The 26,265-nt window shown below is 43.0% G+C and overlaps 1 protein-coding gene across 2 annotated transcripts in view; it reads left to right on the top strand.

Annotated features, from left to right (window-relative positions):
* The window catches only part of LOC119865901 (WD repeat-containing protein 49-like), a 34,774-nt gene extending 9,729 nt beyond the window's left edge, over nucleotides 1-25,045 (top strand). Inside the window, exons 5-11 of one of the 2 annotated variants that reach the window (XR_005378389.1) lie at nucleotides 17,015-17,110; nucleotides 18,547-18,605; nucleotides 18,920-19,027; nucleotides 19,264-19,402; nucleotides 21,130-21,169; nucleotides 22,870-23,054; nucleotides 24,971-25,045. Coding sequence is in view for 1 of the 2 variants with exons in the window: in XM_038573341.1 (XP_038429269.1) it covers nucleotides 17,015-17,050 (36 nt within the window). In the remaining variant the exon portion in view is untranslated. Of the gene's footprint in view, nucleotides 1-17,014; nucleotides 17,111-18,546; nucleotides 18,754-18,919; nucleotides 19,028-19,263; nucleotides 19,403-21,129; nucleotides 21,170-22,869; nucleotides 23,055-24,970 lie in introns of those variants that run through there. The other variant, XM_038573341.1, reaches the window with a different exon arrangement.
* The last annotated feature ends 1,220 nt before the right edge of the window (nucleotides 25,046-26,265 follow it).

The raw sequence follows: 26,265 nt of genomic DNA, 5'->3' as shown, positions 1-26,265 counted from the left end.
GTCCACCTTAGTTTCCTTGGCACACTTTTGCCAGGCCACATTTCATTTCCTCCTTGGCAAGGAAAGTGGTGCCTGGTTGTCTTTTCCACACTCAGGGAGGTCATTGAGACATTTGTCCCCTTTGCATGAATGTCCATTTCAGTGCCTGCCCCTGTTCTGCCGAGGCTGCCCAATCTTACAGAAGAGTTTAAATCCTGCCTCCCAGATACCCACAAGTCACCTAGTGTGATGCTGCAGTTTTACCGATGAGTGAACAGAGGCCTGGAGAAGGAATGAGTCGCCCAAAGTCAGGCAGGGTGTCAGGAGCAGAGCTGCGACTAGAACTCCTCTCTCAGGAGTTCCCGTTGCCTTCTTCCTGCGTCGTGCTCCTCCCACCGGATGGGCAAAAGTCTGACTGAGACTTCAAAGGGGAAGGAGAGCTTAATTTGTTTTGTTTTGTTTTTAAATTAGACAATGGGAAGCACATTGTCTAGTCTTCCTTCTGCAGAGCCTGCAGAGCTCCTAAAAGACACCTGTGAGTGGTAGAGAGAATGGGCTCTGCCTCCCTGGGTCTAGAGGCCTTGGGGTAAGTTGCAACTCCTGCCCTTGGCCTTGGCAGAGCTCGCAGGGCACACTGCCTGCGCCTCGAGAACTTTCAGGCCCTCTGCATACATACTAAAACTAGAAACATCATTATAACCTTCTCATGGTTCAAACATGGTCCATGATTACTTTCCCCACTTGCTGCACTGAGATAAACACATTCCTCATTCCCCGCCTGCCTGCAGCTTTTCCCTTCACTCTTCAGCAGGAGGATGACTCCCAAATCCATAGTCTTTGAGGACTAAGGAAAGGAGGAAGGGAAGGTTCAGGCTGAATAGTGTGGTTTGCAGGGTTCACATCCCCTGTATATGATAATGGCAAATGGATTTCCTGAGCCTAAAAGGATGGCAGACTGTCCATAAAGTGAGTTTTTTAAAAAAGAAATTTGTGCACATAGGCACATAGGAAGAATCTTAAATATGTCTCTTGTGTTTGGTGATTAAATCACAGATCAAGAATTGACTTTACAGAAAACTGATCAGGTTTCACGGCATCAAAACTCTACTGAGAAGGCCAGGTCATATGGCTGCTGCCTATGTCTATACCTGCTCTTCCTAATTTGCCCCTGTAGCTGTGGGAAAGGCTCACATGGATGGGGAGCACCAGGGCAGAACAGTTGCCCAGTCATCAGTACAGCTGGGGCTGGAAGTGCGGGCTCTCTGCTCAAGATGCCAAAGCAACCTGCTGAAAAATGGGACTACAGTCCGTTGAATCGCTGTTTGTTCTACATGGTATCAATGTGTAGAAAAACAGCCTGTTGGATTGAGTTTTTTTTTCATTTAAGCAAAGTGACTGAAATTCTACCTCCTAGCAAGAACAGCCGGGATCTCTAGCGCCAACACTTAAGTGTCAGATAATGTCTGCCAGTCCCTGCTCTGTCGCAGGGAACTTTGTGATCTTGATCAAGTTACCTGGTCCTTCTTAACTTTCTGGTGGCTTCCTCATCTGTGAAGTGGGGAGACTCAGACTCAGCGCCTTCTCTTCATATTGGGGTAGGGGTATATAGGTAATGCCAGGAGGCTCTGGCTTGAGGCCCAGCACTTTCTCTCTGCAACTGTGTCCTTCCTTCGTTCTTCCCCACAGGCCAGACTTCGTCCTTCCCCACAGGCCAGACTTCACTTACAGCAGTCCAGAGACCATTCATGGGAAAGTGCTAGTCGTCCTTCTGCCAAGAGCTATTCTTCCTTGAAAGGGATTTCACCCACTGGAAATAGTCTGGCACTAAGTCAGAGGTTTTAGGTCCACTGAAACTTTTTGAGAAGCCCAGCTTTAGGGCCGAGTACTGGGAGGGACAAGAGAGAGAAGGCAAAGTAGTAGTAGTGGGAACCAACATTCATTTACGAAGTATCCCCCGCATGCCAGGCTTCTCCAGACATTTGACATCCTTTTCCTCGCTTATTCCTCACAAAATTTCTGTAAAGGATTCCATATTCCAGATGAGGAAATCAGCGCAAAGCATTCGATTGCTTAACTCCTGTGTGCTGTCTCCCAGAGGTGGCACACCGGGAAAGGCCCTTGGCCCCTGGGTGCCCATGGGAGGTGCACTGTGGTGCCTCGTCCCTGCTGTGAGTGAGAGGTGCTGCCCATCAGGATGGGATGATACAATTTGTGTTTATTTGAGGGAAGATGTAAATTCATAGGGAAGAAGGTCCACTGTGTAGTCGTATGAAACACACTCCTCTTGCCCTAAACAGGAGACATGTGCCATCAGTTTTCATGGTCATCATCCCCACTTAAGCAATAAGAATTTTCAGCAGTTAAACAACTTGTCCAAGGTCACAGACCCATTTCTATCCTCTTAATCTTTCTTTCTTAAAAGATTTTTATTTGTTTATTTATTTATTTATTTGAGAGAGAGAAGGAGAGAGAGAGAGCAGGAGGAGGGCAGAGGGGGAGGGAGAGGGAGAAAGAGAATCTTGAGCAGACTCCACACTAAGTGCAAAGCCCAACAGGGTGTGAGGTGGGGAGCCTCAATCTTATGACCCTGAGATCACAACCCTGAAATCATGACCCGAGCCAAAACCAAGAGTGATAAGCTTAACGACTGAGCTACCCAGGTGTCCTTATCCTCTTAACTTTTCTTTATAAAGCAATAGATGCCTCATCAATGGTATCCATGTCATACATTGGGTTCAGGTTTTCATTCTTCCTGTTTTTCATGAGGACGATCTCCCCCGGAGCCTTACCTAGCGGTCTCCCACCAAGAACCCATGCTGTGCTGCCGCTACAATCCAGCCTTCAGGCAGGTGGTCAGCTGTTCTGAAGCATCTGTTAAGTATCAACTCCTGCTTTCTTTAGCAATGATGTATTTGGGAGTGTGGGCCCAGCCCCATCGTCCTCACCTTGGAGCAGAGTAGAATGTTCTGGGGACATGCTGTCCCTGGAAGTTTGGAGTTCTACTAGAGTTCTTCAACTCTACTAATTATCAAGTATTGTTTGGACATTCTTGTTAGCTGGGTGGAAGACCTCACAGTTTCTCTAGTGGTTTGTCTTGTGAGCTATTTGTAAGGGCCATCTGGTACTAAGAAATGGTATTATTTCATGGTGGTGTAGGATGATTAATACAACCGTATTACCTACTTTATAACACTAATCCAGAGCTGAGGCTATGGAGTATTCCACATCCATTTGCCCTTTCACTGGAGTTCACGAGGATCACACTCATCCTCTCCTAGATGAATGGCACATCCTGGTCCAGGAGGGTACAGAACTAGTGCTTCTTGAATAAGGAGTGAGAGCAGAGAAGCACACACATCCCATAACTCATGTACTCCTGTCCTTGAGCTAATCGGGGGCCACATCCCAAGTACATTCAAGATATTTAAGTGTTCTGAAGTCTCCTAAATATCAGTTCAGTCACTTTCTGAATCACTGGCCTAAGCTCTGACATTACAAGCCGGTGTCCCAGGCCATCTGGCCACGCCCTCTTTCCTTCTTTCTGCAATTGCCAGGCACACCCTGTCTTTAGGATTTATAGCCCCGGGGGCACCACAGTCTGGACATGTCCTCTTCATGTTCACACCCACTTTGGCTTCATTCCCAGAGAGACTCAGTTGTCTTTGCTCATGTTCTTGCCAGTCCCTGCTCCAGAGATTAGTCATCACCATGGTTTTATTAACTATTGAAAGAAATAGATTATTTGGTCTGTTGATCAGAAATTTTTATGATGACTCAGTCTCAATTCATCTCAAAGAAGGTGGATTCCTGCATAGTTTGGGCTCATACTTATAAAGAATCATTTATCCTCCAGATTTATCAGAATCACCTGTTACTCCAAGGGCTCCAACATTCTAGTCTCAGTATCGTGCACTTGTCTGTCCCTGGTGCCGTCCAACATTTTCCTGTCTCCACTCTGGAATTTCCTGCTTCCTCCTCTTCTCTTACACACACCTCAGCAATCTTTCAAGGTCCAACTCAAGTCCTATCTCCTCCACAAAAATTGTCTTCAGTGCTCTCGACTCATACAGGCACCTTCCTCTTTGTGACTACCCAAGCTGATGCCTCCTATATAGTGCTGGATTCAGTTCTCACTTGCCTGCTCTGTTTCACACTCATGAGCCTTGTGTCTCTAATTATTCAGCAGGCACTTAGGGCAACAAGCAACTCATTTGTGTTTCCCTCTTCTTCCTTCTCTTTTTTTTCCTCTTCTTCCTTCTTAATCTGTCAAAACCCTTCTTATTCTTCAATGCACAACTCTGGATATCGGCTCCTCTGAGAAAAATTTCTAGATCCCTCCCACATCCAGGCAGAATGAAGGGCTCCATTAGCATCTGGGCTCCTAATTCTATGCTAGCAGTCTCCTTCAATAGCTTACTTTTGATATGCATTATCTTCCCTGCCTGTGGGTGGCAAAGAGATGTTGAATTGAGATATAAATACTCTCTTAGCTCTTACTGTATCCCTGTAATAAACTCTCAGATACTTACACTGGTAATAAACTCTCAGATACTTACTGAATTGAGTTATTGATTTAAGTATTTGCTCATCTTGCAGATCTATGTGTAATCTTTATAACATATGTCCACTGTCACGATCCACAGCATCTAAGCCACATTGCAGTTATATTTGTGGAGGAGAGAATATAACCCAAGATCTTCATGATGTCTGAAGTTATGAATACCACTACACCACATTTTATTCATTGAGTTGCAAAGCACAGTGCTAGGGACCACCAACTTACAATGCCTCTGAAAATGCTTGAAAATGAAATGATTTAAACTAATAAATATGCAATTAAATGTTTACAATGTGTTACATAGGAACTGCAACTTACACACATCCACATATACAGTTTTATTTAATATGGAACTTTACTTTTTAAGAATAATGAATAATTTTTCATCAACAGAGCTTACAACTATAAATATTTTGTAAATATTTTAAAATTAAGAGCAAAATTATATTTAATTTGGGATGTGGTTGCATTTTAATATGTTTAATTGAATGGGAACTTCAGAAGGAAGAAGTGCTTGGGGCAAGGAAGTTCTTAGAGGAGCCCTGCTAGGGCATGAAATCCCCTCTACAAAATGCACCTAAAAAGTATAAATAGCACCTTTAGACTTTTCTTGATTCTATAAATAGAACCCTGAAGTCATTTTTAAAGATATTGTAATTGCTCACTTCAATCTTTTCACTCTCATTACCTGCAGTAGCAGGTGATATTCTTGGGGGGTTTTCTTTTTAAGGAAACAAACGTGTGACTGCTTAATTACTTAATGGGAAGACAGGTCCATAAGGAAGATGTCTCCTTTGGGTGTCAATCCAGAGCTATTTTCCTCACTCAGGGCCCCTCTGCTCATTCAATGTCAACAGACACTTCATTCAGTTCTGGATCTCAACCACATTACACATCACTGCATGTTGTGAAACTTTGGGATGTTTGCAAATGTCAGAATAACTAAAGTAAAACTGAGTAATGCTGAGGGTCTATCACAATACTAAGGAGAACAAATTGGATGCACCTGAGCTGTAGACATCCCCAGAAATCCTGACATCATAACAGGACAGAGGGGAAGGAAGCAAAGTGTGCACTACTAAAATCTCGTCTCAGGTATATGAAATCAACAACAGTGAGAGGATGCCTTCTGGTTTCTGGATTGGAGGACTGGAAGTTTCTCTATGTCAATGGAACAGCCTCTTTTACAAAGTGGAAGACTAAAAGGAACATTCAGTAGTTCTGAGAAAGGGTGGTATCCTCAAGCATTTCTCCTCCCACACTGTCACTGCCTTTGGGTGCAGGCTTTCTGGAGGAAAAGCTCCAGAAAGTGCTCTCCTTATGGTGGGCACTTACCTATCCTAAGTCATGAAAGATACCACTCAACTCCCTCTATAGATGATTCTAATTCAAAAGTTGCTCAAGGGATGGAGCTGAAAGAAAGTAATTTCAAGACTGGAACTAGGTGGACTGAGCAAAATCTTAAAGCTGAGGGTTGAGAAGATATGTCTGTCCCTCCAAATAGGCGGTCTTTCTCACTCAGCTGTGCCTTGGTCCTGAATACATTTTGCTGCTCAAAATTCAATCAGCACCTATTCCTCTCAGCCTAGGTAGTCAGGAGATTTTTATCCAAAGATTTCTAAATTTCTAATCTTCTCACTGAGTGTTATGGGCTAAATTGTGTTCTCCCAAAATTCATATGTTGAAGTCCTAACCTCAGCAGCTAAGAATGTTACTGTATTTGAAGATAGAGCCTCAAAGAGGGGATTAAATTAACATGAGGATGTTAGAATGGGCCCTCATCCAATCTAACTGGTGTCTCTATAACAAGAGGAAATTTGGACACATAGAGACCCTGGGTGTGCAAACACAGGGGAAAGACCATGTGAGGACACAACAAGAAGGTGTCCATTTGTGAGCCAAGAAAAGGTATCTCAAAAGAAAACAGACCTGCCAACAACTTGATCTTGGGCTTCTAGCCTCCAGAACTCTGAGAAACTAAATGTTCATTGTTTGAGTCCCCCATTCTGTGGTATTTTGTTATGCAGCCCCAGCAAATGAATATGCTGAAGTAAGCCAACTTGTATTGGATATATAGATACTTTCAGGGTAAATTTTCATCTTTCATATCTATACTTTTTTATCTAGACTTCTAAATGCAAATTCTCTTTAATTTGATAGTCAATATCTCTAGGTCACGTTTTTTCAACTTCTGGATATAGGTGGTAAAAGTGTGGGACTTTGAAACAGGAAAGCTGTTGTCTGGATTTACTGGGGCTCATGGCAATGCTGGAATCACATGTCTGACCTTTGACTCCAGTGGAAGAAGGTATGTGTCTTCTCCAGTATCTTCAACCATTAGGTAATGAGATCCCTGACATGATTTCCTGACGGGAGACTGTTTCCTAGGCTAATCACTGGGGGCAGAGACCGCTGTCTGAAGATATGGAGCTACAACAATGGATATTGTCTGCACACACTGAAACATGGCAAGTCGCTTCCTACCAAGGATGTCCATAACATAATGTTGCGAGGGTGGAAATTTGTTGTCAATACAGAAGAAACAAATGAGATGGAATCTAGAATGCATGTAACAATCCTACACCCTTTTTCTTTGGCACTTTGTTTTACCAATGACTCTAAACTTCTACTGAAGAGAGACATATTTTACATAAATGTGTGTGCTCTGAGCTAAGCCTCCTGCACTTGGTCTTTTATTACCTGGTATATTTATGTAAGTTCTTAAATGAGCTTAACTTTTCTAAACATTTTAATCATCACATAAGTCAAAATCTAGATAAACAAACTAAAAGCCAGTCTGTTTTGTGCACTACTGTGATTTTTTTTCCAAGGCCTTTTATTCCACTTGTTCATGTGCTGTGCCTGATCCTCGTAGAATTTCCACAAGTCTGACCTGTCATCCTTCTATAAGGAAGATAAGAGAAAGACATTTTTTCAACTATCAGAGAACATAAATGAAGTCAAAGTAAAAAAGACATAAATTACCCAGGGTAATGAGTTTGTGATTCCTAGTTCTGCTTTCGACCTATATACATTCACTTGTTCACTCACTCACTCACTCACTCACTCACTCACTCACTCAACAAGTGCCAGGCACCGTGTAGGGTCCTGTCAGCAGAAGGCGAGCCTCTTTCCAGAGCTGAGCAAGGGCAAGTCCAGCTTTTTAGGGCAATGAATGTGACAAGAAGCCAGCAGTACTTTGATACCTTGAATAACCCCTAGATGTGGTCTGAAAACTAGAAAGTAAGTACTGAAGTTTTCTTCAATCATCAGTTTAGATGAGTCAATCTGTTCAAGCTGATTCAAGAACCAGTAAGAAAATTGTCTAATATACTTTGATAATGTTATCTTTCTAGATGAAAAGCAAAGTGAAGTGTGTGATTGTACCTACTTGGAGGTGAACCAAAATAAGTGAGTTATATTCAGTTTGGATATAGAGAGGCATCTTTTTGATACAAAATCTATCCTGGAGGAGGACACCAAGACAGTGAAGGGAATTTTCCAGGAGGAAACATGTCAAAGAATTCCCAAGGACCCCAGTTGCTCCCTGATGGTAATTTAGGCAACTAGCCTCTTCTAGAATATTGCAAGCAATTCTCTGCATGTTTTGATGACTGTTTAGAGGTAGGGATAGGGAGTACTGTATCTCTCCACCAAATGCTTTCTCAAGGAATAAATCACAGACTAGATTACTAGACTAGTTAAATTCAGTACCCACAGGTTAAAGAATAAAAATCCCATAAATTCTCTCCTGAACACTAAAAGAATAAAAACAATTCCTGATCAGTTTCTGTTTGTGTCTTGCCTCCATGGTTCAACCATGCTTTTAGGATCGAGAAACCCTCAGGAGGGTAGCTGCTCAGGGAGTAGCATCTGTAGACCTTGGAATTATAGATCCCTTAAGCACCAGTGAAAATACTAGCCCTAATTTATCAAATCACATTTTATCTTATTCTTCATAAAAAAAATTTTCCTGCTCTATTTATCATATTGACATGGCAAAATTAAACCACAGTGTTGATTGCATGCAAAAATTAAAGAAATGATAAGCTTAAATACTGAAATGTACTAGTTTGTTACTGTTCTAGGTGTATCATAGCTGTTGGATGGGACAAAAGAATAAATGTGTACTTTGTAAGTGAAATGTACAAAATCAGGTCTTCAAAATTCTGCTTACAATTGCTATCCTCCCCACACCCACACCCGTTGGTTCTTTCCCCACTAAAAACAAAGCTCGTAGTAATTCTTTATGCTCCTGCTCTCTAGTACAAGTCAAACCATGATAGAGACAGAAGAATTTCCTCCCTTCCTCCCTCCCTCTTCTTCCCTTTTAAAAACCTTTTTTACTTTGTTTTTTTTGTCTCTTCCCTCTAGTTATCTTTTATAGGAAGAAGTATAATGACACTGCACCTAATTCTGGGAGGGGGGTGGTTCCCACACAAACAAGTAATTCTCTAATACCTACGATGTCCTGCAATTCAGCTCAATCCTGACACCCTCTCCCCGGGGATGGCATCTGATCCCAAGTTACAGGCTCACTCCCACGAGCCTGCCCTTCTTACCACCACCCCCCGCCCCCGACTTTAGACACCTCCCATGCTCTCATCACTTAAGAAGTTCCAAGAGTTTTAGGAGTCGTCTGCCAGAAATGGAGACCAAAATTAAATACTTATTCTTATCACAAATTGCAATATCACAAAATATTAGCTAGAAGAGCTGTCAGAGGTACGGAGGGCATTCCTGGGAATCCAAAGCAGATGGTACTTGGAAAGCATAGCTCTCCACACCTTACTTTGTGTTCTTACCCCTTGTACAGGCTGACATGCTCCCTACTCCCTAGAATGCAGGAGCTTCAGCTCTAACTCCTATGCCCTCATCCCTAAATGAGGGTTAGCCTCTCTGTCAGTTGTCCAGCCTTTTACTTTCTTCCTTCCACCTTGTCCTTTTGCCCCTGAACCTCTCTAAGTGGAAAGGGGAGATGAAATGCCATCCATAAGCATCTCTATGGGGAAAAAAATCTTGTTTTTATGGCTTAGAGATGGAGAAGGGATTCAGAGAAAGGGGAAGTTGAAAATGCTGACTGAAACTAAGTTTTAAATCTACCTGTGACATTTTATTTCCCCTGCTTGCTATGCCGGATGGTCATGGATTTCCAACAGTCTTTAAACATTGTAAGTTCTTTATTCATTTGAAGGTGTACTGTATTTCACAGCCTAAGCCTTGCATCCCCAGATGATTTGAGAGATGACTACCTGAGAAGCCCTGGCATTGAATTCATCCTATGGTATTATAGGTTCCTGAACTAAAAGCTTTTGTTTTAACGAATGCAACCGTTATGGGTCTTATTATGAAGGCAAAGCTATGCAGACCATCCAAGGAGAGTTTGTCAGTTGACATATGATTCGTTGAAATGCAATCACCCAAACGTCAGAAGTGGATTGCTTTTTATTCTCACTAGCACTAGGGGAATTTGCTTTGACATTTTGAAAATCTACATCATTGGTGGGGTGAGGGGTAAGGTTATAAAATGTGCCAACACCTTCTCTCTGAAGTTGTGAGTGTGTTGGCAGCTCATTTCACTGCTTATACAACGTCCCCTCTTTGGCTTTGCATCCAGGATGCACCATGTGACTTTCATCACTTCTGGAAGCCTCAGCCACACTGGCAGGATGACCTGGTGAGCCCTGGTCTGCTGTCTTGCTCTCAACCCAAACAGTGGCACATGATGAGGATATACTTCACTCACAGCCTCACCCTGACTCTCCTGGGCCTGCTTAAGGTTATCACAAACACCTCAAAAGCCTCTGCAGTGGCAGGATTCATGACGGGTCCAGGTAGAGCCAGGAGCACTGATGTCCAAGCAGCTGCTTCCCTTCCAGGAAGAGTGATGGCCTTGTGTTCAGATTGGGGTATGGGGCCTCATTGACAGGCAGTGGGGGGGGGGGGGGGAACCACAGGAGGAGGATCCCAGGTATATGTGGTCACAAATCACAGAAGGAGGCAGGATTTGTCAGAAGATTGTGGAAAAGAGAGAACCATTGACCTTCTCTTTTCTGTCTTCTCTTTTTCAACTGTCTTATACCACCACCCTGCCAGCTACTTGAAGGCAGAAGGGACATCTTAGATGACAAAGGACACTCAGTGGGAAGTATGTGGAGGCAAGGGAGAAAAAAAATGTCTTTACAGTGCCAAGAGAAGTGAATTCTCTTCATGTGGAAACTGTACCCCAGTGAGAAAGTTGAGAGGATAGTGGCCAGGGACTCTTTAATCTCTGAAGCACTGGTCTCAAAAACTCCATTTTGGTTTCTCATTTTCTTAAGGATCCATATCCAAATCCTCCTTTCAAGGAGAGTAGGTGATCTCAATTCCTAACTGCCTGTGTAAGCCACAGGTGGGAGCCCTGTAGGAATCAAGTCAAGGGATAACACACTCTGGGATTTACACTTGAGCTATTGGGAAGCCAAGCCCTTGATCAGAGTTGGTTTCCATTATCCCATTGCCATCAACATTTCAGCCTCAAACAGGCATCCTTGCAAATACTATGCTTGCCAGCACAACGCAGAGGTCAGGAAACTGTTAAAAGTATCACTTCCCTGGGGAAGGTAATAAACTGACTCAAGGAGAGGCAGCATCTCCTGCATGGAGTGATGCCCTGATCTTTGGGTCTGGGCCTCAAGGTTCCAGATGAGTCTTCGAGGTTCTAGAAGAGTTTTCTGTGGGCCAGCTCAAAAGGAGGAATACGTCTGCATCCTCTATCTTAGGCATCAGATGAAGGGGAGCTAGCCAGGGGTGACTGAGGATTTGAAGTCTGACCTTGTCCCTCTCCATCTCTTTCTTTAGAACCATGGGCACAGGGAAGACATCCTCTGTGTGGCTCAATGCCCACCTTTTCTTCTTGCCACCTCCAGTTATGATGGGGAGATCATCATTTGGAATGTCATCTCAGGCCACATGTACTGTAGGCTGAATACTCCCAGCCCCTCAGATGGTGCAGAAGACAGAAAATGTAGGTGAGGGGTAGGCTCCATGGCTGGTCTGCACAGGCCCATCAGGCTTGGATTCCTGGTATATCCTAAAGAGATCTCAATTCTGGACAGAGTCCCAGTTAGAAGGGATGAGCCAGGTTTCAGGTTTAACTTGTCAGGTCTGCCAAAGCTGGAAGAGGGTTTAAGAGTTTGGCTAGCTCAGTCCACACCCCCAGGCACTAGTCCATCAGAGCCTGTCTTAGACTCACCCACCACCTCTGGGAGCCTTTCCTCATCCACTGTCCCCCAAAGGATTCTCTCCCCTGTTGAGCCTGTTAGGCCTTGTTACAGTGCCAATTTTACCCCTCTGTCTTTACAAGCTCCTTTTGCCCAGCTAGCAGGCCTGCTCTCCCAACTCACCTCAGATACCATCTTCTGATGTGTCACTCAGCTATCTGCCCTCAGAATTTATGCCACCCTCTCCATCAGCCCCTTCAGGTGGCCCCCAGGGTCCCAGAGTCTTCACATTGCCCATGACCCCCTGTACTCCTCCACATGGGTCAGTCTTTATTACTTGTGTGTGTGTGTGTGTGTGTGTGTGTGTGTGTGCATGTGTGTGTGGTGTATAGTTTTGTTTTTTTACAGTTTGTTTGTTTATTGCATGCAAGGATGGTGGGGAGGAGCAGAGGGGGAAAGAGAATCCTTGAGCAGACCCCCACTGAGCATGGAGTCTGATGCAGGGCTTAATCCCAGGATCCTGAGATCAGATCTGAGCTGAAACCAAGAGTCAGATGCTAAACTGACTAAGCCACCCATGCACCCCTTATTACTTGTATGTTTTATTGCAAAACTTTTCCCCACGCTCCCACCCCATTCTCCCTAGTTTTTCTGCCCTGATTCCATTTCTTCAAGACCCTCTCTCTTTGCTAATGTGATTGTGGGCCCATTCTTTCACATCTTCATTTAAAACATATTGGTGTGTTTTAATGATGAGTTCCTGCCACGTGCCATGCCCAGTGCTAGGTACTGGGGATGGTAACCACACCCGTCTCCCTCCAAGTCATGAACCATTTGAAAAACGCACTTATCTATCAGTTTCATGGCAGGTTGTACTGGATGGAAAACCATGGGAACACACAGCCAAAGGCTTCCTATCACTCCTTGCCTAACCTCTAGTGTCCAGGATCATCCTTCCCAGTGGCAGTCTAAAGACACCTGCCAACAGCCAGGAGATCCACTATCTCACACCCATGGAACCCAGGGGAGACACAGGGCACTGGTGATTTTACATAGAACTGGGGAATTCTTGCATTTCCTGAAACCCAACCAGCAAACCCTCAGAGAACCCCACACTGTAATCCCCCACTTCAGGCATTTGATAAGTTACTAGTCAAGGAACAGCTCTAATGACTCATTTGATCAGAAAATATCTTTGAGCCATTCCCCTTGGGCATACCCTAAGGGAGATGCATAGAAAAGACTAGAGAGAGATGTGAGGCTTGATGCTGCCTTCAAGGGCCTCACAGTCTAAATTCAGAGACGAGATGTACATGCCCAAGCAGGTAAAATAATGGTAAAGCAATGCCATCATCTTCTGGACTGCTGTGGTTGAGACACACTCTGGCAGGCAGTGGTTAGAAACTGAACACCATGAGATTAAAAAGAAACTCTTACCTATAGACTTATTATCCAGTCTATTCCTATCCACTTTGCTATAACGTAAAAAAGATCCTTCTATGAGGCTCTTTCCAAGAGTGCTTAAAACCTTAAAAAAATCTTCGGGGAAAAAGTGGTGGCATTTTCTTCTAAGTGATTATTTTTATTGCCATTAAAATGAAAATAAAGTCACTGGCCAAGAATGCACTGTTGACCTTTCAGCCAGCAGCTCTAATTTAAAATCCTGTTTGCAGCGGCATTTATTGCTTAAAGTTATGTGACTGCTGGCTTTGAGAAACTCCTTTTCTGCTCCCAAAATGTAAAGCCAGCCATAACTACCATAATTCACATTTCTACATTGCACAAATGAGATGAAAATATGTGAAAGTTCCCTACCCGTCCAGGAAAGAGCAGTATTGGCTGTTCTTGAAGGTCATACCAGGACCTAGTGGTTTTTTCACCACTGGGATTAGTTAAGAGGTCATCATCTTATTTGGAAAACTGTCCAGACAGTTCTTCTGAAGTCATTCTTAGTAGAGAAGGGAGCTAAGAGAGAAAGACAATTGTGCAAGCAAAGCCAAATGAGCTAAAAACAAATTCCTTCTGCTGACTTTTCAACATTTTACCTTCATTCTTCCTTATATTGGGGATTGCCACATCTTCCTTGACATCAAAGAGAAAAAGATTGACAGTGAAAGAGAGAGAGAGAGATTTCAACCAGCCTAAAATCCAGGAAAGCAGCGAGCTCACTGAAAGACTAAGGCTTTTTCTTTCTCCTCCTGCCCTTCCTCCATCCTCCACCCCTCCTCTTTCCCCTCCTTCTCTCTCGTCTTCATCTTTCTTTGTTAATTGTAGTAAAATACACACAGCAAAATGTACTGTGCAATGGTATTAAATATATTCACATGGTTATGCAACATCATCACTGCCAATCCACAGAAACTTTCATCATCCTCACCTGAAACTCTGTCCCCACTAAACACTAACTCCCCATTCTTACCTCCCTACTGCCCCTGCAACCACCATTATACCCATTGCCTTTATGATTTTGACCGAGTTCTTCATGTGTATGGAATCATATAGTATTTGTCTTTTTGTGGCTGGCTTGTTTCACTTAGCATAATGTCCTCAAGTTTTACTCATGTTGTAGCATATTAAAGAATATACTTCCTTTTTAAGGCTGAATAATATTCCATTGTGTGTGGATATGCCACAGTTTGCTAATCTGTTTTCCCATCAGTAGCCACTGGGTTGCTCCACATTTTAGCTATTGTGAATAATGTTGCTATAAACATTGGTGTACAAATATCTCTTCAAGACCCTGCTTTTCAAAGATTTGGGATGTATATTCAGAAGTGGAATTGCTTGATCATGTGATAATTTTATTTTCAATTTTTTGAGGAACCTCAGTACTGTTCTCCACAATGGCTGCACCAATTTACATTCTCACCAATAATGCACAAGGTCCGAATTTCTCCACATCATCGCCAACAGTTCTTTTTTCTTCTTCTTTTTAGGGAGGGGGAGGGAGGGAGGGAGGGTAGGAGGGAGGGAGGAAGGAAGGAAGGAAGAGGAAGGAAGGAAGGAAGAAGGAGGGCGAGGGGGAGGGGAGTAGGAGGAAGGAATGAAGTTCGAGTAAGAGGACTTGAAGGAATTCCTAAGGCTTCCTTACCTTCTCGGGACTGTTCTTTCTTTCTTTCTTCTTTCTTTCTTTCTTTAGTTATTCTTTCTTTCTTTCTTTCTTTCTTCTTTCTTTCTTTCTTTCCTTCTTTCTTTCTTTTTTTCTCCCTTCCTTTTATAGTCACCGTAATGAGTGTGAGGTGGTACCTCATTGTGGTTTTGATTTGCAGTTTCCAAATGATGAGTGATGCTAAACATCTCTTCATGTACATATTAGCCATTTGTAAATATTTTTTGGATAAACCATCTGTTCAAGTCCTTTGCCCACTTTTGAATCAGGTCATTTGGTTTTTCTGTTGAGTTTTAGAAATTCTCTCTACATTCTGGATATTAATTCCTTATTAGATATATGACTTACAAATATCTTCTCTTAATCTGTACGTTGTCTTTTTAATTTGGGTAGTGTCTTTTGATGCACATTTTAAGAAATTTTCATGAAGTTCAATTTGTCTATTTTAAATTTTGTTACCTGTGCGTTTGGTGTCACATCCCAGAAATCACTGCCAAATCCAATGTCATGATATTTTTGTCCTGTGTTTTCTCCTAAGAGTTTTAGTGTTTTAGGTCTTATATTCAGGTCTTTGATCCATTTTTTTAGTTAATTTTTATATGTAGTATTAGGTAAGGGTCCAACTTCATTCTTTTGCAGGTAGATATCCAGTTTCCCTACACAATTTGTTGAAAAGACTGTTCTTTCCCAATAGAACAGCCTTGGCACCCTTGTCAAATATTATTTGACTATAATTGTGAGGGTTCATTTTTGGACTCTCTATTCTATTCCATTTGTCTACGTGTCTGTCTTTATGCCAGTACCACACTGTTTTGATTACTGTAGGTTTTTTTAAAAAAAGATTTTCCTTATTTATTCATGAGAGACAGAGAGAGAGAGAGAGAGAGAGAGAGAGAGAGAGAGGCAGAGATGCAAGCAGAGGGAGAAGCAGGCTCCATGCAGGGAGCCCAATGTGGGACTCGATCCTGGGACCCCAGGATCATGCCCTGGGCTGAAGGCAGGTGCTAAACCACTGAGCCATGCAGGCGTCCCTGATTACTGTAGTTTTATAGTAAGTATTAAAATCGAGACATGTGAGTTTTAATCTTCTTTTCAAGATTGTTTTGGGTATCTGGGGTCCCTTGAAATTCCATACAAACTTTAGGATGGGTTTTCTATTTCTGCAAAAATCATCACTGAGATTGCATTGAGTCTGTAGATTGCTTTGTGTAGTATTGACATTTTCACAATATTAAGGCTGCAAATCCATGAACATGGATGTGTTTCCATTTATGTTCTAAGTTTTTTTCAGCAATGTTTTGTAGTAGTTTTCATTATACAAGTCTTTCACTTCCTTAATTCCTAAGTATTGTACTTTTTGATGCCACTGAAAATGTTTTTGTAATTTCCTCTTCAGATTTCTCCTTGTTTGTCTATAGAAATGCAACTGATTATTTTGTGTTGGTTTTGTATCCTGCTACTTTGCTGAATTCATTGATTAGTTCTTAGATACTAAGGCTTTTTAACTAGGAAAACAATATAGTATTATTTATTTATAAATAATGATATTGTCTATTATAACAATATAATATTTAATAGATATAATAATTTAAATAATATTTAATTATAATTAACATAACAATATATAAATATTATAAAATAGTATATTTAATCTTTTAAATATAACCACACCTGTCTCCTCCAAGTCATGAACCATTAGAAAAACACAAATCTCCACTTCATCTGGCTATGGAACTAATGCTCCAGTATCATGGGATTTCATGTGGTTTACCTCTTGGTAAATATAAAAAGTGACATAAAGGTTAATTTGTATTCCTCCAATCCAGGAATTTCTGGAGATCGGGGACTTCTTGAGAAGCACCTGTAAATTCCCAAAGTCTCTCAAATCCTTGTCTCTCTCCAAAAGTCCAAGGGCTCTGGGAAATGCCAGGGTTCCTGGGCTGCTGGGGCTGTTAACCTTCACACTTGACTTTATCTGGGTTGGTTCTTAAGCAGCGAAGGTACCTGCCCGCTTGCCCGCACACCTGTGTGCACAGCTCCTGCTTCAGGCCCACTGTGTGTTTGGGGGGGGGGGGGGGGGAGAGGGCAGAGCTGCAGAAGGGGGAGGGGGAAAGAAAGGGCTGTGAGCATTGTGGAGAGCACAGCCAAACTCTCCCTGGTCACCAGGCCCAGACCAGAGTGTTTCCTGCCTTGCCTTCCTGAAGACACGGGCTGCCAAGTTTGAATCACCTGCTGCTTCCCTAATCACCAATGGGCCCGAAGGTGAGAATGGCATGTCATTACCCCCACTCCCCCAGAGGCTGTGCTGCTCTGTCTAAGACTTGGTTACTGCAGGCCCAGGCTTGGAGAGGGAGGGTCCCCAAGCACTCACTGCTCTCCTCTGCACCCTCTGCAATTCCTCCCTCCTGCTGCTCCCTCTCCCTAGAGCCCAGGCTGACTAGCCTCCCACCCCGGCCTGCTCTGGCCCAGTCCTGCCAGTCAGGGCGGTGGTCACACAGGGAGTGAGGCCTGACTCCCACTCCCTCCAAATCAAGTTTCCTTGCCCAGCTGCCCACTCAGGGCCCTCTGCAAGTGAAGTGGGCCATGGAGGACATCATTTAGTCAGGCTCAGTAAACACCAAACCCAGCCTGTAAGGGTAGGGCCACAAGCGACCACAGGCAGCCTGATGGAAGAGCCTGAAGAAGAAAAACAAAGAATCCTACATGGAAATTAGCTATGTAACCTGCTTGTTTTAGGACAAAGAAGCCAAGGCTCCCCTGAGAGCTTAAGAATGAGCTTCTGAGTCCAGATCTGCCACTAACTAGCTAGGTGACACTACACAAATGACATGACCACCCCTCCGCCCCCCAAGGCTTTAGTAAAATGTAACAAGTGGGCCACAGTCCTGCTCCAAAGCTCTAAGATTTTAATTAAAATTTCCAGTTGAAAGCAGCCAGCCACCTGTGTCTGGTTGCAAGGGGAGGCTCAAGTTGTGTGTATTGATCCCAGGGTACTTGAATGTTTGTGTTCCTCTCATCAAGTGGTAATGGAGGCTGCCTCCTCCAAGTTGCAGACTCACAGCTCCAGCCCCAAAGCTGGAAATGCTCTTGGATGCTTCTCTTCACCCTCTACTCTGAGGCATCTATGGCTTCTGCTTTACCCAGTGGAAGCACAGAGCATCCCTTGTCCCTGAGAGAAGAGGAGGAAACTGCATTCATTAGGGAGCTCCCAAGAGGAAGTAATATGCATGGGGTCCCCACTTGCTACATGAGCACCCATGTATAAAGCACAGTCAAGAATGGTGCATGACTGGTAGGCAAAAAGAACCGGCCCCTGCCAAGGATCCCTTTGACTAGGCAAGTACCAGAGTGTATTTAAAATAAGTGCTTACACATACATGCACATGTGCACACACACACGTTAATTATTGCCATAGCCCAAACTTCTGGACCTTTCCTCCATAGGCAAAGCTGGAGACTTTCTCATCAGGAAAGCTGCCTAGATTAGTGGAGAAGGAAAAGGCTACTGAGCCATTTAATCCAAAACCCATAAAGAGGACCCCGTGCCCCAATACTCACTGATAATTCTAACTGATCGGTTAGCCAAGGGAAAAAGGAAAAAACCCTGGTGTCACGAGGCTGCAGTGCCTGTCAGCAAAGGCTCAGAGACTCAGCACTGCAGGGCAAAGTGTACCCTTCCTGCTGTTCCCTCCTCACAGGTTCTGTCACTTTCTGGAGGCTGTTCAGTGGAGCCTGTCCCATTGCAAACTTCATTCCTGTAAGTTGGGCAATTGATTGGAAATAACTTCCATGCTTTAGGTTTGTTGTTTTCTCTTTTTCTTTCTTTTAAGATTTTATTTATTTAGTTGAAAGAGAGAGAGAAAGCATGAGCGGGGGGAAAGGGAGAAGCAGACTCCTGCTGAACAGAGAACCTGATGCGGGGCTCGATCCCAGGACCTGAGATCATGACTTGAGCTGAGGGCAGATGCGTAACCGACTGAGCCATCCAGGTGCCCCTATGTTTTTTTTTTTCTTTTTTGACACTAGCCTGACTATGTAACACAGCAACTCTTCTGGGCTCTATGTTTTTAGCTTTACTTTCTATATAGCCTTCCTATCTTGCTGAAAGATTAACACCAGCACAGTGATTACTTCTAACTATAAATGAGATACAACATTCCACTTGCCATTGTCTGACAGGTAAGCTTTATCTGCAATGAGCCCCATGTGCATCTGTGATGGGCTGTGTGTGTGTCTGTGTGTATACGTCTGAAGGGCCCTATGTCTGTGTGTGTCTGTTTATGAGTGGTCCCGTGTGTATGTGACTGTGATGGGCTATGCTTATGTGTATGTGTCTGTGATGGGTCATGTCTGTGTGTGTCTGTGATGGACCTTGTGGATGTCTCTGTAATGGGCCCTATGCATGTGTTTTCCAGTCCAAGGACAAAGCGCAGGTCAGTAGCATCGCAGTGACAGCAGATGTCCTTGTCTATGTGGCTGACCAGAAAGGCTTTGTGCACGTCTACGACATCAAAGAGTATGGCCTGCAGGGACCCGAGCTGCAATTCCCCAAAAGTAGGCAATGAACTCTTCATGTTAAATACCATGATAAGCACAGCTTCAGTTTTAATTTTATATTCTCGTTGGCAAAATTAAATTGTACCAGTGAGGATGGTGGGGGGGGGGGGGTCTCTTAAGCCTTTTAAGAATGGATTTAGAAAAAAAAATGGATTTAGAAACAAATATTTTCAGGAAAATATTCATGGTTGATGAGGTTACTGGGAAATGGGCACTCATATACTCTTGGTAGGGGGTCAACTGGTATATACTCTAGGCAAGTTGATAATACATATCTAAAGCTTCAAACCAGCAGCCCTACTCCTAGGCATTTGGCTGAAAGAAGTAATAGGACATGTGCACAAAGATTCAGATATCAGGTTGTGAATCAATACATTGTTTGTAAGAGAGAAAGACGATAATTAGAGACAGCCTGGATATCCAACATAAGGAAAATTGATTCAGTACATGATGGTGTGACAAATACACTGGAATATTACCTAGTCTTAGATAACAATGCTGTATATGAAAATGTATTCACAGAAAAATACTCCTGGTAAATTAGTAAATGAAAAAGTTCAGATTGCAAAGCAACATTAAAGTATGAGTCTTTGTTAAAATTAAGAAGTATATGGAAGATTGAAAATCTGGAAAGACATACACTGAAGTTTTAACAAATGTTATCTCTTTGAGATAACACTGAGGTTATGGATGTGTTTTGTTTTTTATTTTTGGAAATCTGTATTTTCTAAATTTTCTGGGAACATCTTGCTTTAGCAGTAACAAAAATGTTTAAAATTTTAGAGCTCTTTCATACAATTGTAAAAGTGCTTAAGTTTAGAAAAAAATCAACACAAAAGAATGGAAAATGAAAAGTGGTAGTTGTTACTCTGACCTCTTCTACCACCTAACCTGCCATTTCTGCATCCCAGGAACACTGTTAATGAATTTTAATTTTTTTCCAGAAGATACACACACACACACACACACACACACACACACACACGGGCATCTATATATACACAATACATAATTTTCAGTACTTGTTTGGTTTTTTTCTTTGTATCCCTTAGACAACTTTCCAAATAAGTATATTTAGCTCTGTTTAGAATATTTAATATCTAACATGTCTAAATGTCTATATGAAATCCCATTAAATACATTTCTATAAAGCCAATATAGAGGTAAATATTCACATATTTCCATTTAGTCACCTTTTCCTGTTCACCACAAAAGTTTAAATGCTACTGTAAAAGAGATTGGAATCTAGAAGTAAGAGCCACCTGCCTAGCCTTAGTTCTTTACTCCAGGTACTGGGAGCACAGCTCTTACCAGGCTATTTTACAAAGCTTTTTTGGTTATTTGTCTACTCCTGCATGCTTACCAAACCATAAACACTGAGGGAAACTATAACATAAGCACCTAGCATGGGAGCCATTTTATGTCTTTGGACCTGACAGGGGGTCTTGTGCATAGTAGGTGCTTGATAAACACTTATCAATTAATGTAGCAAAACCAACAAGTGCCACACCAGTACCTTTCTCTTTTCTGGACACTCACCCAGATCTGACCCCATCCTATAGGAAGTGTTTTTTTTTTTTAAATATGTATATTTTTTTATTGGAGTTCAGTTTGACAACATATAGTATAACCCAGTGCTCATCCTGTCAAGTGTCGTACAGCATCTAGCATCATGGTGGTTAACTCTCCCACTGTACTCAGGTGTGTTCTTCCTTTCGATTCAGATGTGATGGTCTGGCGGGCCCATGTCAGTGTGATGAGATCGTGAGTACCATCCATTTTAGAGTTCAAGAATTTGTAAGAGTTAAAATATGTTCATAACTTTCATCAAATCAACCATCTCAAGAAGGCCTCTGAATTAATAAAACTAGGAAAATGGTATTACAATCCTGCTGTTGGGGAAGCAAGATGTATGTATCACTTGCACAGCATTGACTAGAAGTCTTTGTTTTTCTTGTAAATGGTTAATTATCTTCCTTGAATTGATCTGATCTGGTATTTTACTGTAAGTTTAGAAACTTCGTAAATTTATCTATCTATCTATCTATCTATCTATCTATCTATCTATCTATCTATCTTTTATTTTTCTACTGAGTTGAAAAGACTCCGTGCTCACGGCACGACCTGAACTTTGGCCAGGCTATTTACAACCTCTTGATCTTCCCCCCAGACCCATCATCCATAAGATGGTTTCCATTGTATCTTGTTTGATATCTTGGGGCTGGAGCTGGAGAATTTGGAGAGTGTGGTGTGGTAAGAGGGAAAGAATGGTACCAAGAATAATTCAGAAGATTGGCCTGGCTTCTATATTAATGGAGCATTGATCCAATGTCCCTTTTATGCTGGAGCAGGCTTGGAGCATCTATCCTCCCTTTTTATCTCATTCGTTTGGAGCTGGTAAAAGAAAAGTTTCTGTTGTCATCCTCCCTTGACCGCACTGTGTGCCTGTGGAGCAGGAATGGGGGAGTACATAGGTATGGAACATCTACCTGGCCACCTCCTTAGTCCCATTTCTGGGCTTCTGATGTTGCCTCTGTCAAGTCATGAATTCTCTGAGGCCAAGTGTACTAGTCAGCTCAAGCTGCCTAACAAATACCATTGACTGGGCGACTGAAACAATAGACATTCATTTCTCACATGAGAATAGTTCACAGACTAGAAGTATGAGATCAGGTGCTAGCATGGTCAGGTTCTAGAGAGAGCTCTCTTCCTGGCTTGCAGAGGGCCATCTTCTTGTATCCTCACATGACAGAGAGACTGCTCTGTTATCTCAGATTCCTGTCAGATCAGGATTCCACCCTCATGACCTCATTTTAGTCTTAATTACTTCCATGAATGCTTTATCTCTAAATATAGTCACATTGGGGGTTAGGGCTTTAACATGTGAGCTTTGGGGGGAAACAGAATTAAGTCTATACCTCAAAGTCAACTTATATTCACAATAATTATTAAAATCAAAGACATTTAAATGTAGAGAACTCAGCTAGATTGAACTCGGTGAGCTTGGTAAGGAACCGCATTATCATAGGGTCATGCCTTGGTAGGAACAATTCAGGACTGGGGAAGCTGTGCATGGGGAAAGGCCTAGCCAGAGTGGGCTGAAGTACTAAGATTAACTTGAATTACTGTGTAGAGAGACTCTGTACCTATTTCAGCAGGTCATCTGGTCTCCCTAACTGATATTCCTGGAGGCAAATGCTAAAACTGTTTAGAATTTATCCTGTAAGTCCTTAGTATATTACTGAGTAGATTAAGCACCCACGTGATGCATTTTGTAGGAGGCACACCAGGCTCAAGTCTCCAGAGCCAACTGCCCTGGAGTTGTTTCTTATGAACTACAGAAGCAGAACTAAATTTGATTAGGTTGGTTGCTAGGTTGACCTAGCAATCTTAGCAGTAAGCTTTGCTCTGATTAGAAGACAGGTCAGTTTCCGTACTATGCTTATTTGTCTCTATTCTTCCAGGAACCTTTGGGCAGCATAGCCCCAGGGATATTTTCACTCCTGCCTCCTGGAGCCACCCTAGAGTGCCCTATGAAATTTTGACAGATCCCCGGAGCATGCCTGCTCTCCCAGTGCTGGAACAGGATGTGGCTGCTATGCACACAGAAGAGGAAGGGCAAGACAACGTGGTGGTGGAAGAGTTTAAGGTTGGTTCCAGCACATCCAATTCACATTTTTGCATTTTTAGAATTTTGTGGTTTCCAGGCAGATCAGCATGGAGTACAAACTGCAGCTTGAAAGAGTCAAGTAACGATCCAGAGAACCAAATAAATATGGGAATTAAAAGTGTGTCCCTAGATCATGATACTGACCAGAGTTGGGGTGAGATTTGTTGGTCCATCTGTGGAAATGGTCAAAGCTCATCTCCCAGTGCCACTTGACTTTGTCTTCCTTTTGACCAACAAAACAGTGACTGCCCATGGCCTTAGAATGTAAGGAAACTCAGCCTCATGCTCAGCCCAGCAGTCACATCTGAGAAGGACAGACACTGAAAATTCAGCGCACTGCACACACTCCCCATTAAGAAATACACACAAAACCTTGGCTTCCTAACAAGTGAAAGGAAGAAATGATCAGGTTAGTACCCCAGTCTATGAAAGTCAAAATTGGAGCAAGAGATTTTGAGAAGGCTCTGGTAGATGCAGTCTTGATTTAGAGCTTAGTGAAATATATGGATTTCCGAGAAATGCTTGCCCTTTAATAAATTGAAAAGAAGGTCATTTCATGAGCTATTGCTCACTGGTTATGTTACAACTCAAAGCAGAACACCTGCTCTGCCAGCAAAATAATGTGTCTCGGGTTTTTCCTTGGCAGCCTCCTAGAATACTGATCACACAGTATAACCTCGTCACTGACTTTTGTGTAGATCCCCAAACATGTTCAAAATAGGAAATAAAGGGACTGGGCAAGCATAGATCAAGAAGACCTTCTGTCTTGTCAGAGGCCTCTCACATTTCCACAATCGTGTTCTCAGAAGCATTCCCAAGGTTATAAAGAGGTACGACGGTGGCTCTCAGGATATCAGAATGTGTCTACCCAGCACTATCGGCCTATTTAGAAATACAATAATTTCAGTGTGCATTTGATATAGAGCAAATAAATGAGTTCATTAATTTTGATAGACCTGCAATTTGGAAACAAAAGCACACAGGGAGGAGGGAAGAGAGGAAGGCGAGAATGAGGGAAATGTGCTGACGTGCGCAGAAGCCAGGCGGATGTTTGGCTGAGAGGCAGTCCTAGAGAAAAATCCGCTAGCAAGTCTAATGTAGGAACAGGAAGGAGGGAGCAGAGGGAGAGCAAAGCAGGAAGAAGAGGGAAAGGAGGGGAGAACAGAGGCAGGAGGGGAGGAAGGCTACTCAGTTCAACAAATCAAAATAGATAATTTACATGGTGTTTGTTCTCTGAGGGAAAAGGGGGTTGCAGTAGACTCCAGGATTGACCTAGGTCTTCATCCACGGTACCTCAGGTAATGGACTGAAAGTTCTTTCCAACAGAAATACACAGGAAAGAGGAAAATAATCTGAGCCCTTATATACTGTATTTGGGCCAGTCAATGGGAACCCAAACTGTGAAATTGCAGAATAAAGTGTTTGCTGCATAGTTTACAAGATAGGGCCACCTGAGTTCTACTCTCCAGTTCACCTTCATTAGATGTGTGACCTTCAGCAATCACTCCCAACAATCTATGAAATGAGAAGGGGTGTTAGCTGATCTGTGAGTTTTATTCTAGCCCTAAAAATGTTACATTTCTCAGAATTTCTGTTTTGCAAAACTGAATGTGTTGATTAGGTTTTGGGTGTCAGTAGTGATTGTTCCAGAATGCCAGCATATCAAACATAACCATAACTAAAATAAGGTGATGGGATGCAGAAAGTCATTCGCCTGGAAAATACCACATATGAGTTAGTGGTTTGGAAATTGAGTAAAACCTCAGGGGGAAATGCTCTTGTTTTCTAACCAATTCAGCCAACCGGGATCTTGTTCCAACATGGAAAATTCATGTAACTGACAAGTTATCCGTGTTCCCTGTCACCATGGCCATAACTGTTCCTTCTTCTTTCAGCCTGAAAAGACTCCTAACTCTTGCTCTCTAGAAGAACCCATCCTTGAAGCTGAAATAAAAGAAGACATAAATCGATGGTATGCATTTCTCAATGGCAGGTCAGCCTAATGCGAACAGCCAGGTTGACGCAAGCCACCCCACCCCCTACAGTAAGGTAGCCTTTCCTGGCTGAGGAATCTTAGGACACTCTGTCATCAGTGTGAGTCACTTGTCCCTAAGCCCCCATCCTGTGAGTATAATGAGGTCACCATTCAAATCTCACCCGTTTAATATCCTACCTGCCTAACTGGACACTCTGAGCCCCAGTTCTGTCTAGCCATCCCAGGTGGTCAAGGGCTATCTTTTTGGGTGCTTTACCTGGAGCTCCATGGCTGATGTTGTTGCCCTCAAGGCCACGTGAGACAGCGCCCCCATTATTATTCCTCCTGCAGCCACTCTGACCTCCTAAGGGTGTGGGGTTGGGGGCAGGTACTGGGGGTCCCAAAGCTCAGATAACATGGACAACCACAAAGGCCCTGTGTGCCCTCCAATCTTCCTGCACTGGGATGTGGCTGGGCTCTACAGAGAAGTAAGATGAATGAAAACCTCTCTTGGCAGTTCGGTGAGGTGGGCCCCAAACCAGCCTTCTTGGGCCCCAGCCACCAAGATGCCTGGAAACAGCCCCTTCAGTGTCACCTGCTGCTCCTTTCATCATGGGGTTTATATCTAGGCCATGGGGCCAGATGGGTGATGACACCATCCCGACTTGCCCAGTTCCTTGATGAGTGGCTCCATGTCATCAGGAGCCCAGGCCCTTTCTTCATACTTCTGCCCACTATCTTAGCTCTGGCTTCTGTCTTCACTATCATCCTATGGTACAAACAGTTACTAGGGCCTCTCATCTTCCAGACAGTGTGAAGAAACAGGCCCATGGAGAACAGAGGTCCAGGACAAAAGGGAGGCCCATTCCAGCCAGATTGGCTTCTTTTATAGGCTTTTCCAGGAGGTTCTACACACTTCTGCTTATATCCTGTTGGCCAGAACTTAGTCGCATGGGCCACACCTAGCTATAAGAGAAGTTCAGAGTTCTGTAACCAAGGAGGAAAGCAGCAGAGGATTTTTGGTAGATGGCTAGCAATCTCTGTTCCAGTGAGTCAAATAGAAAAACGTTTCAGATGCTATCAAAGTCAGAGGGCGTCACACATGGAAACACTACCATGAATATCATGACAGAAAATGGCTGACGGCCATGAATCTAAAGTTTGGTTTGGGAGAACATTTGGCTGGTTAGAAAATGACATGGGCTAAGATTATAG

The sequence above is a fragment of the Canis lupus genome, chromosome 25, assembly GCF_011100685.1.
Source record: "Canis lupus familiaris isolate Mischka breed German Shepherd chromosome 25, alternate assembly UU_Cfam_GSD_1.0, whole genome shotgun sequence".
Taxonomy (NCBI): domain Eukaryota; kingdom Metazoa; phylum Chordata; class Mammalia; order Carnivora; family Canidae; genus Canis; species Canis lupus.
The sequence above is the reverse complement of the archived record's forward strand: the minus strand, read 5'-3'. Positions and strand labels throughout refer to the sequence as shown.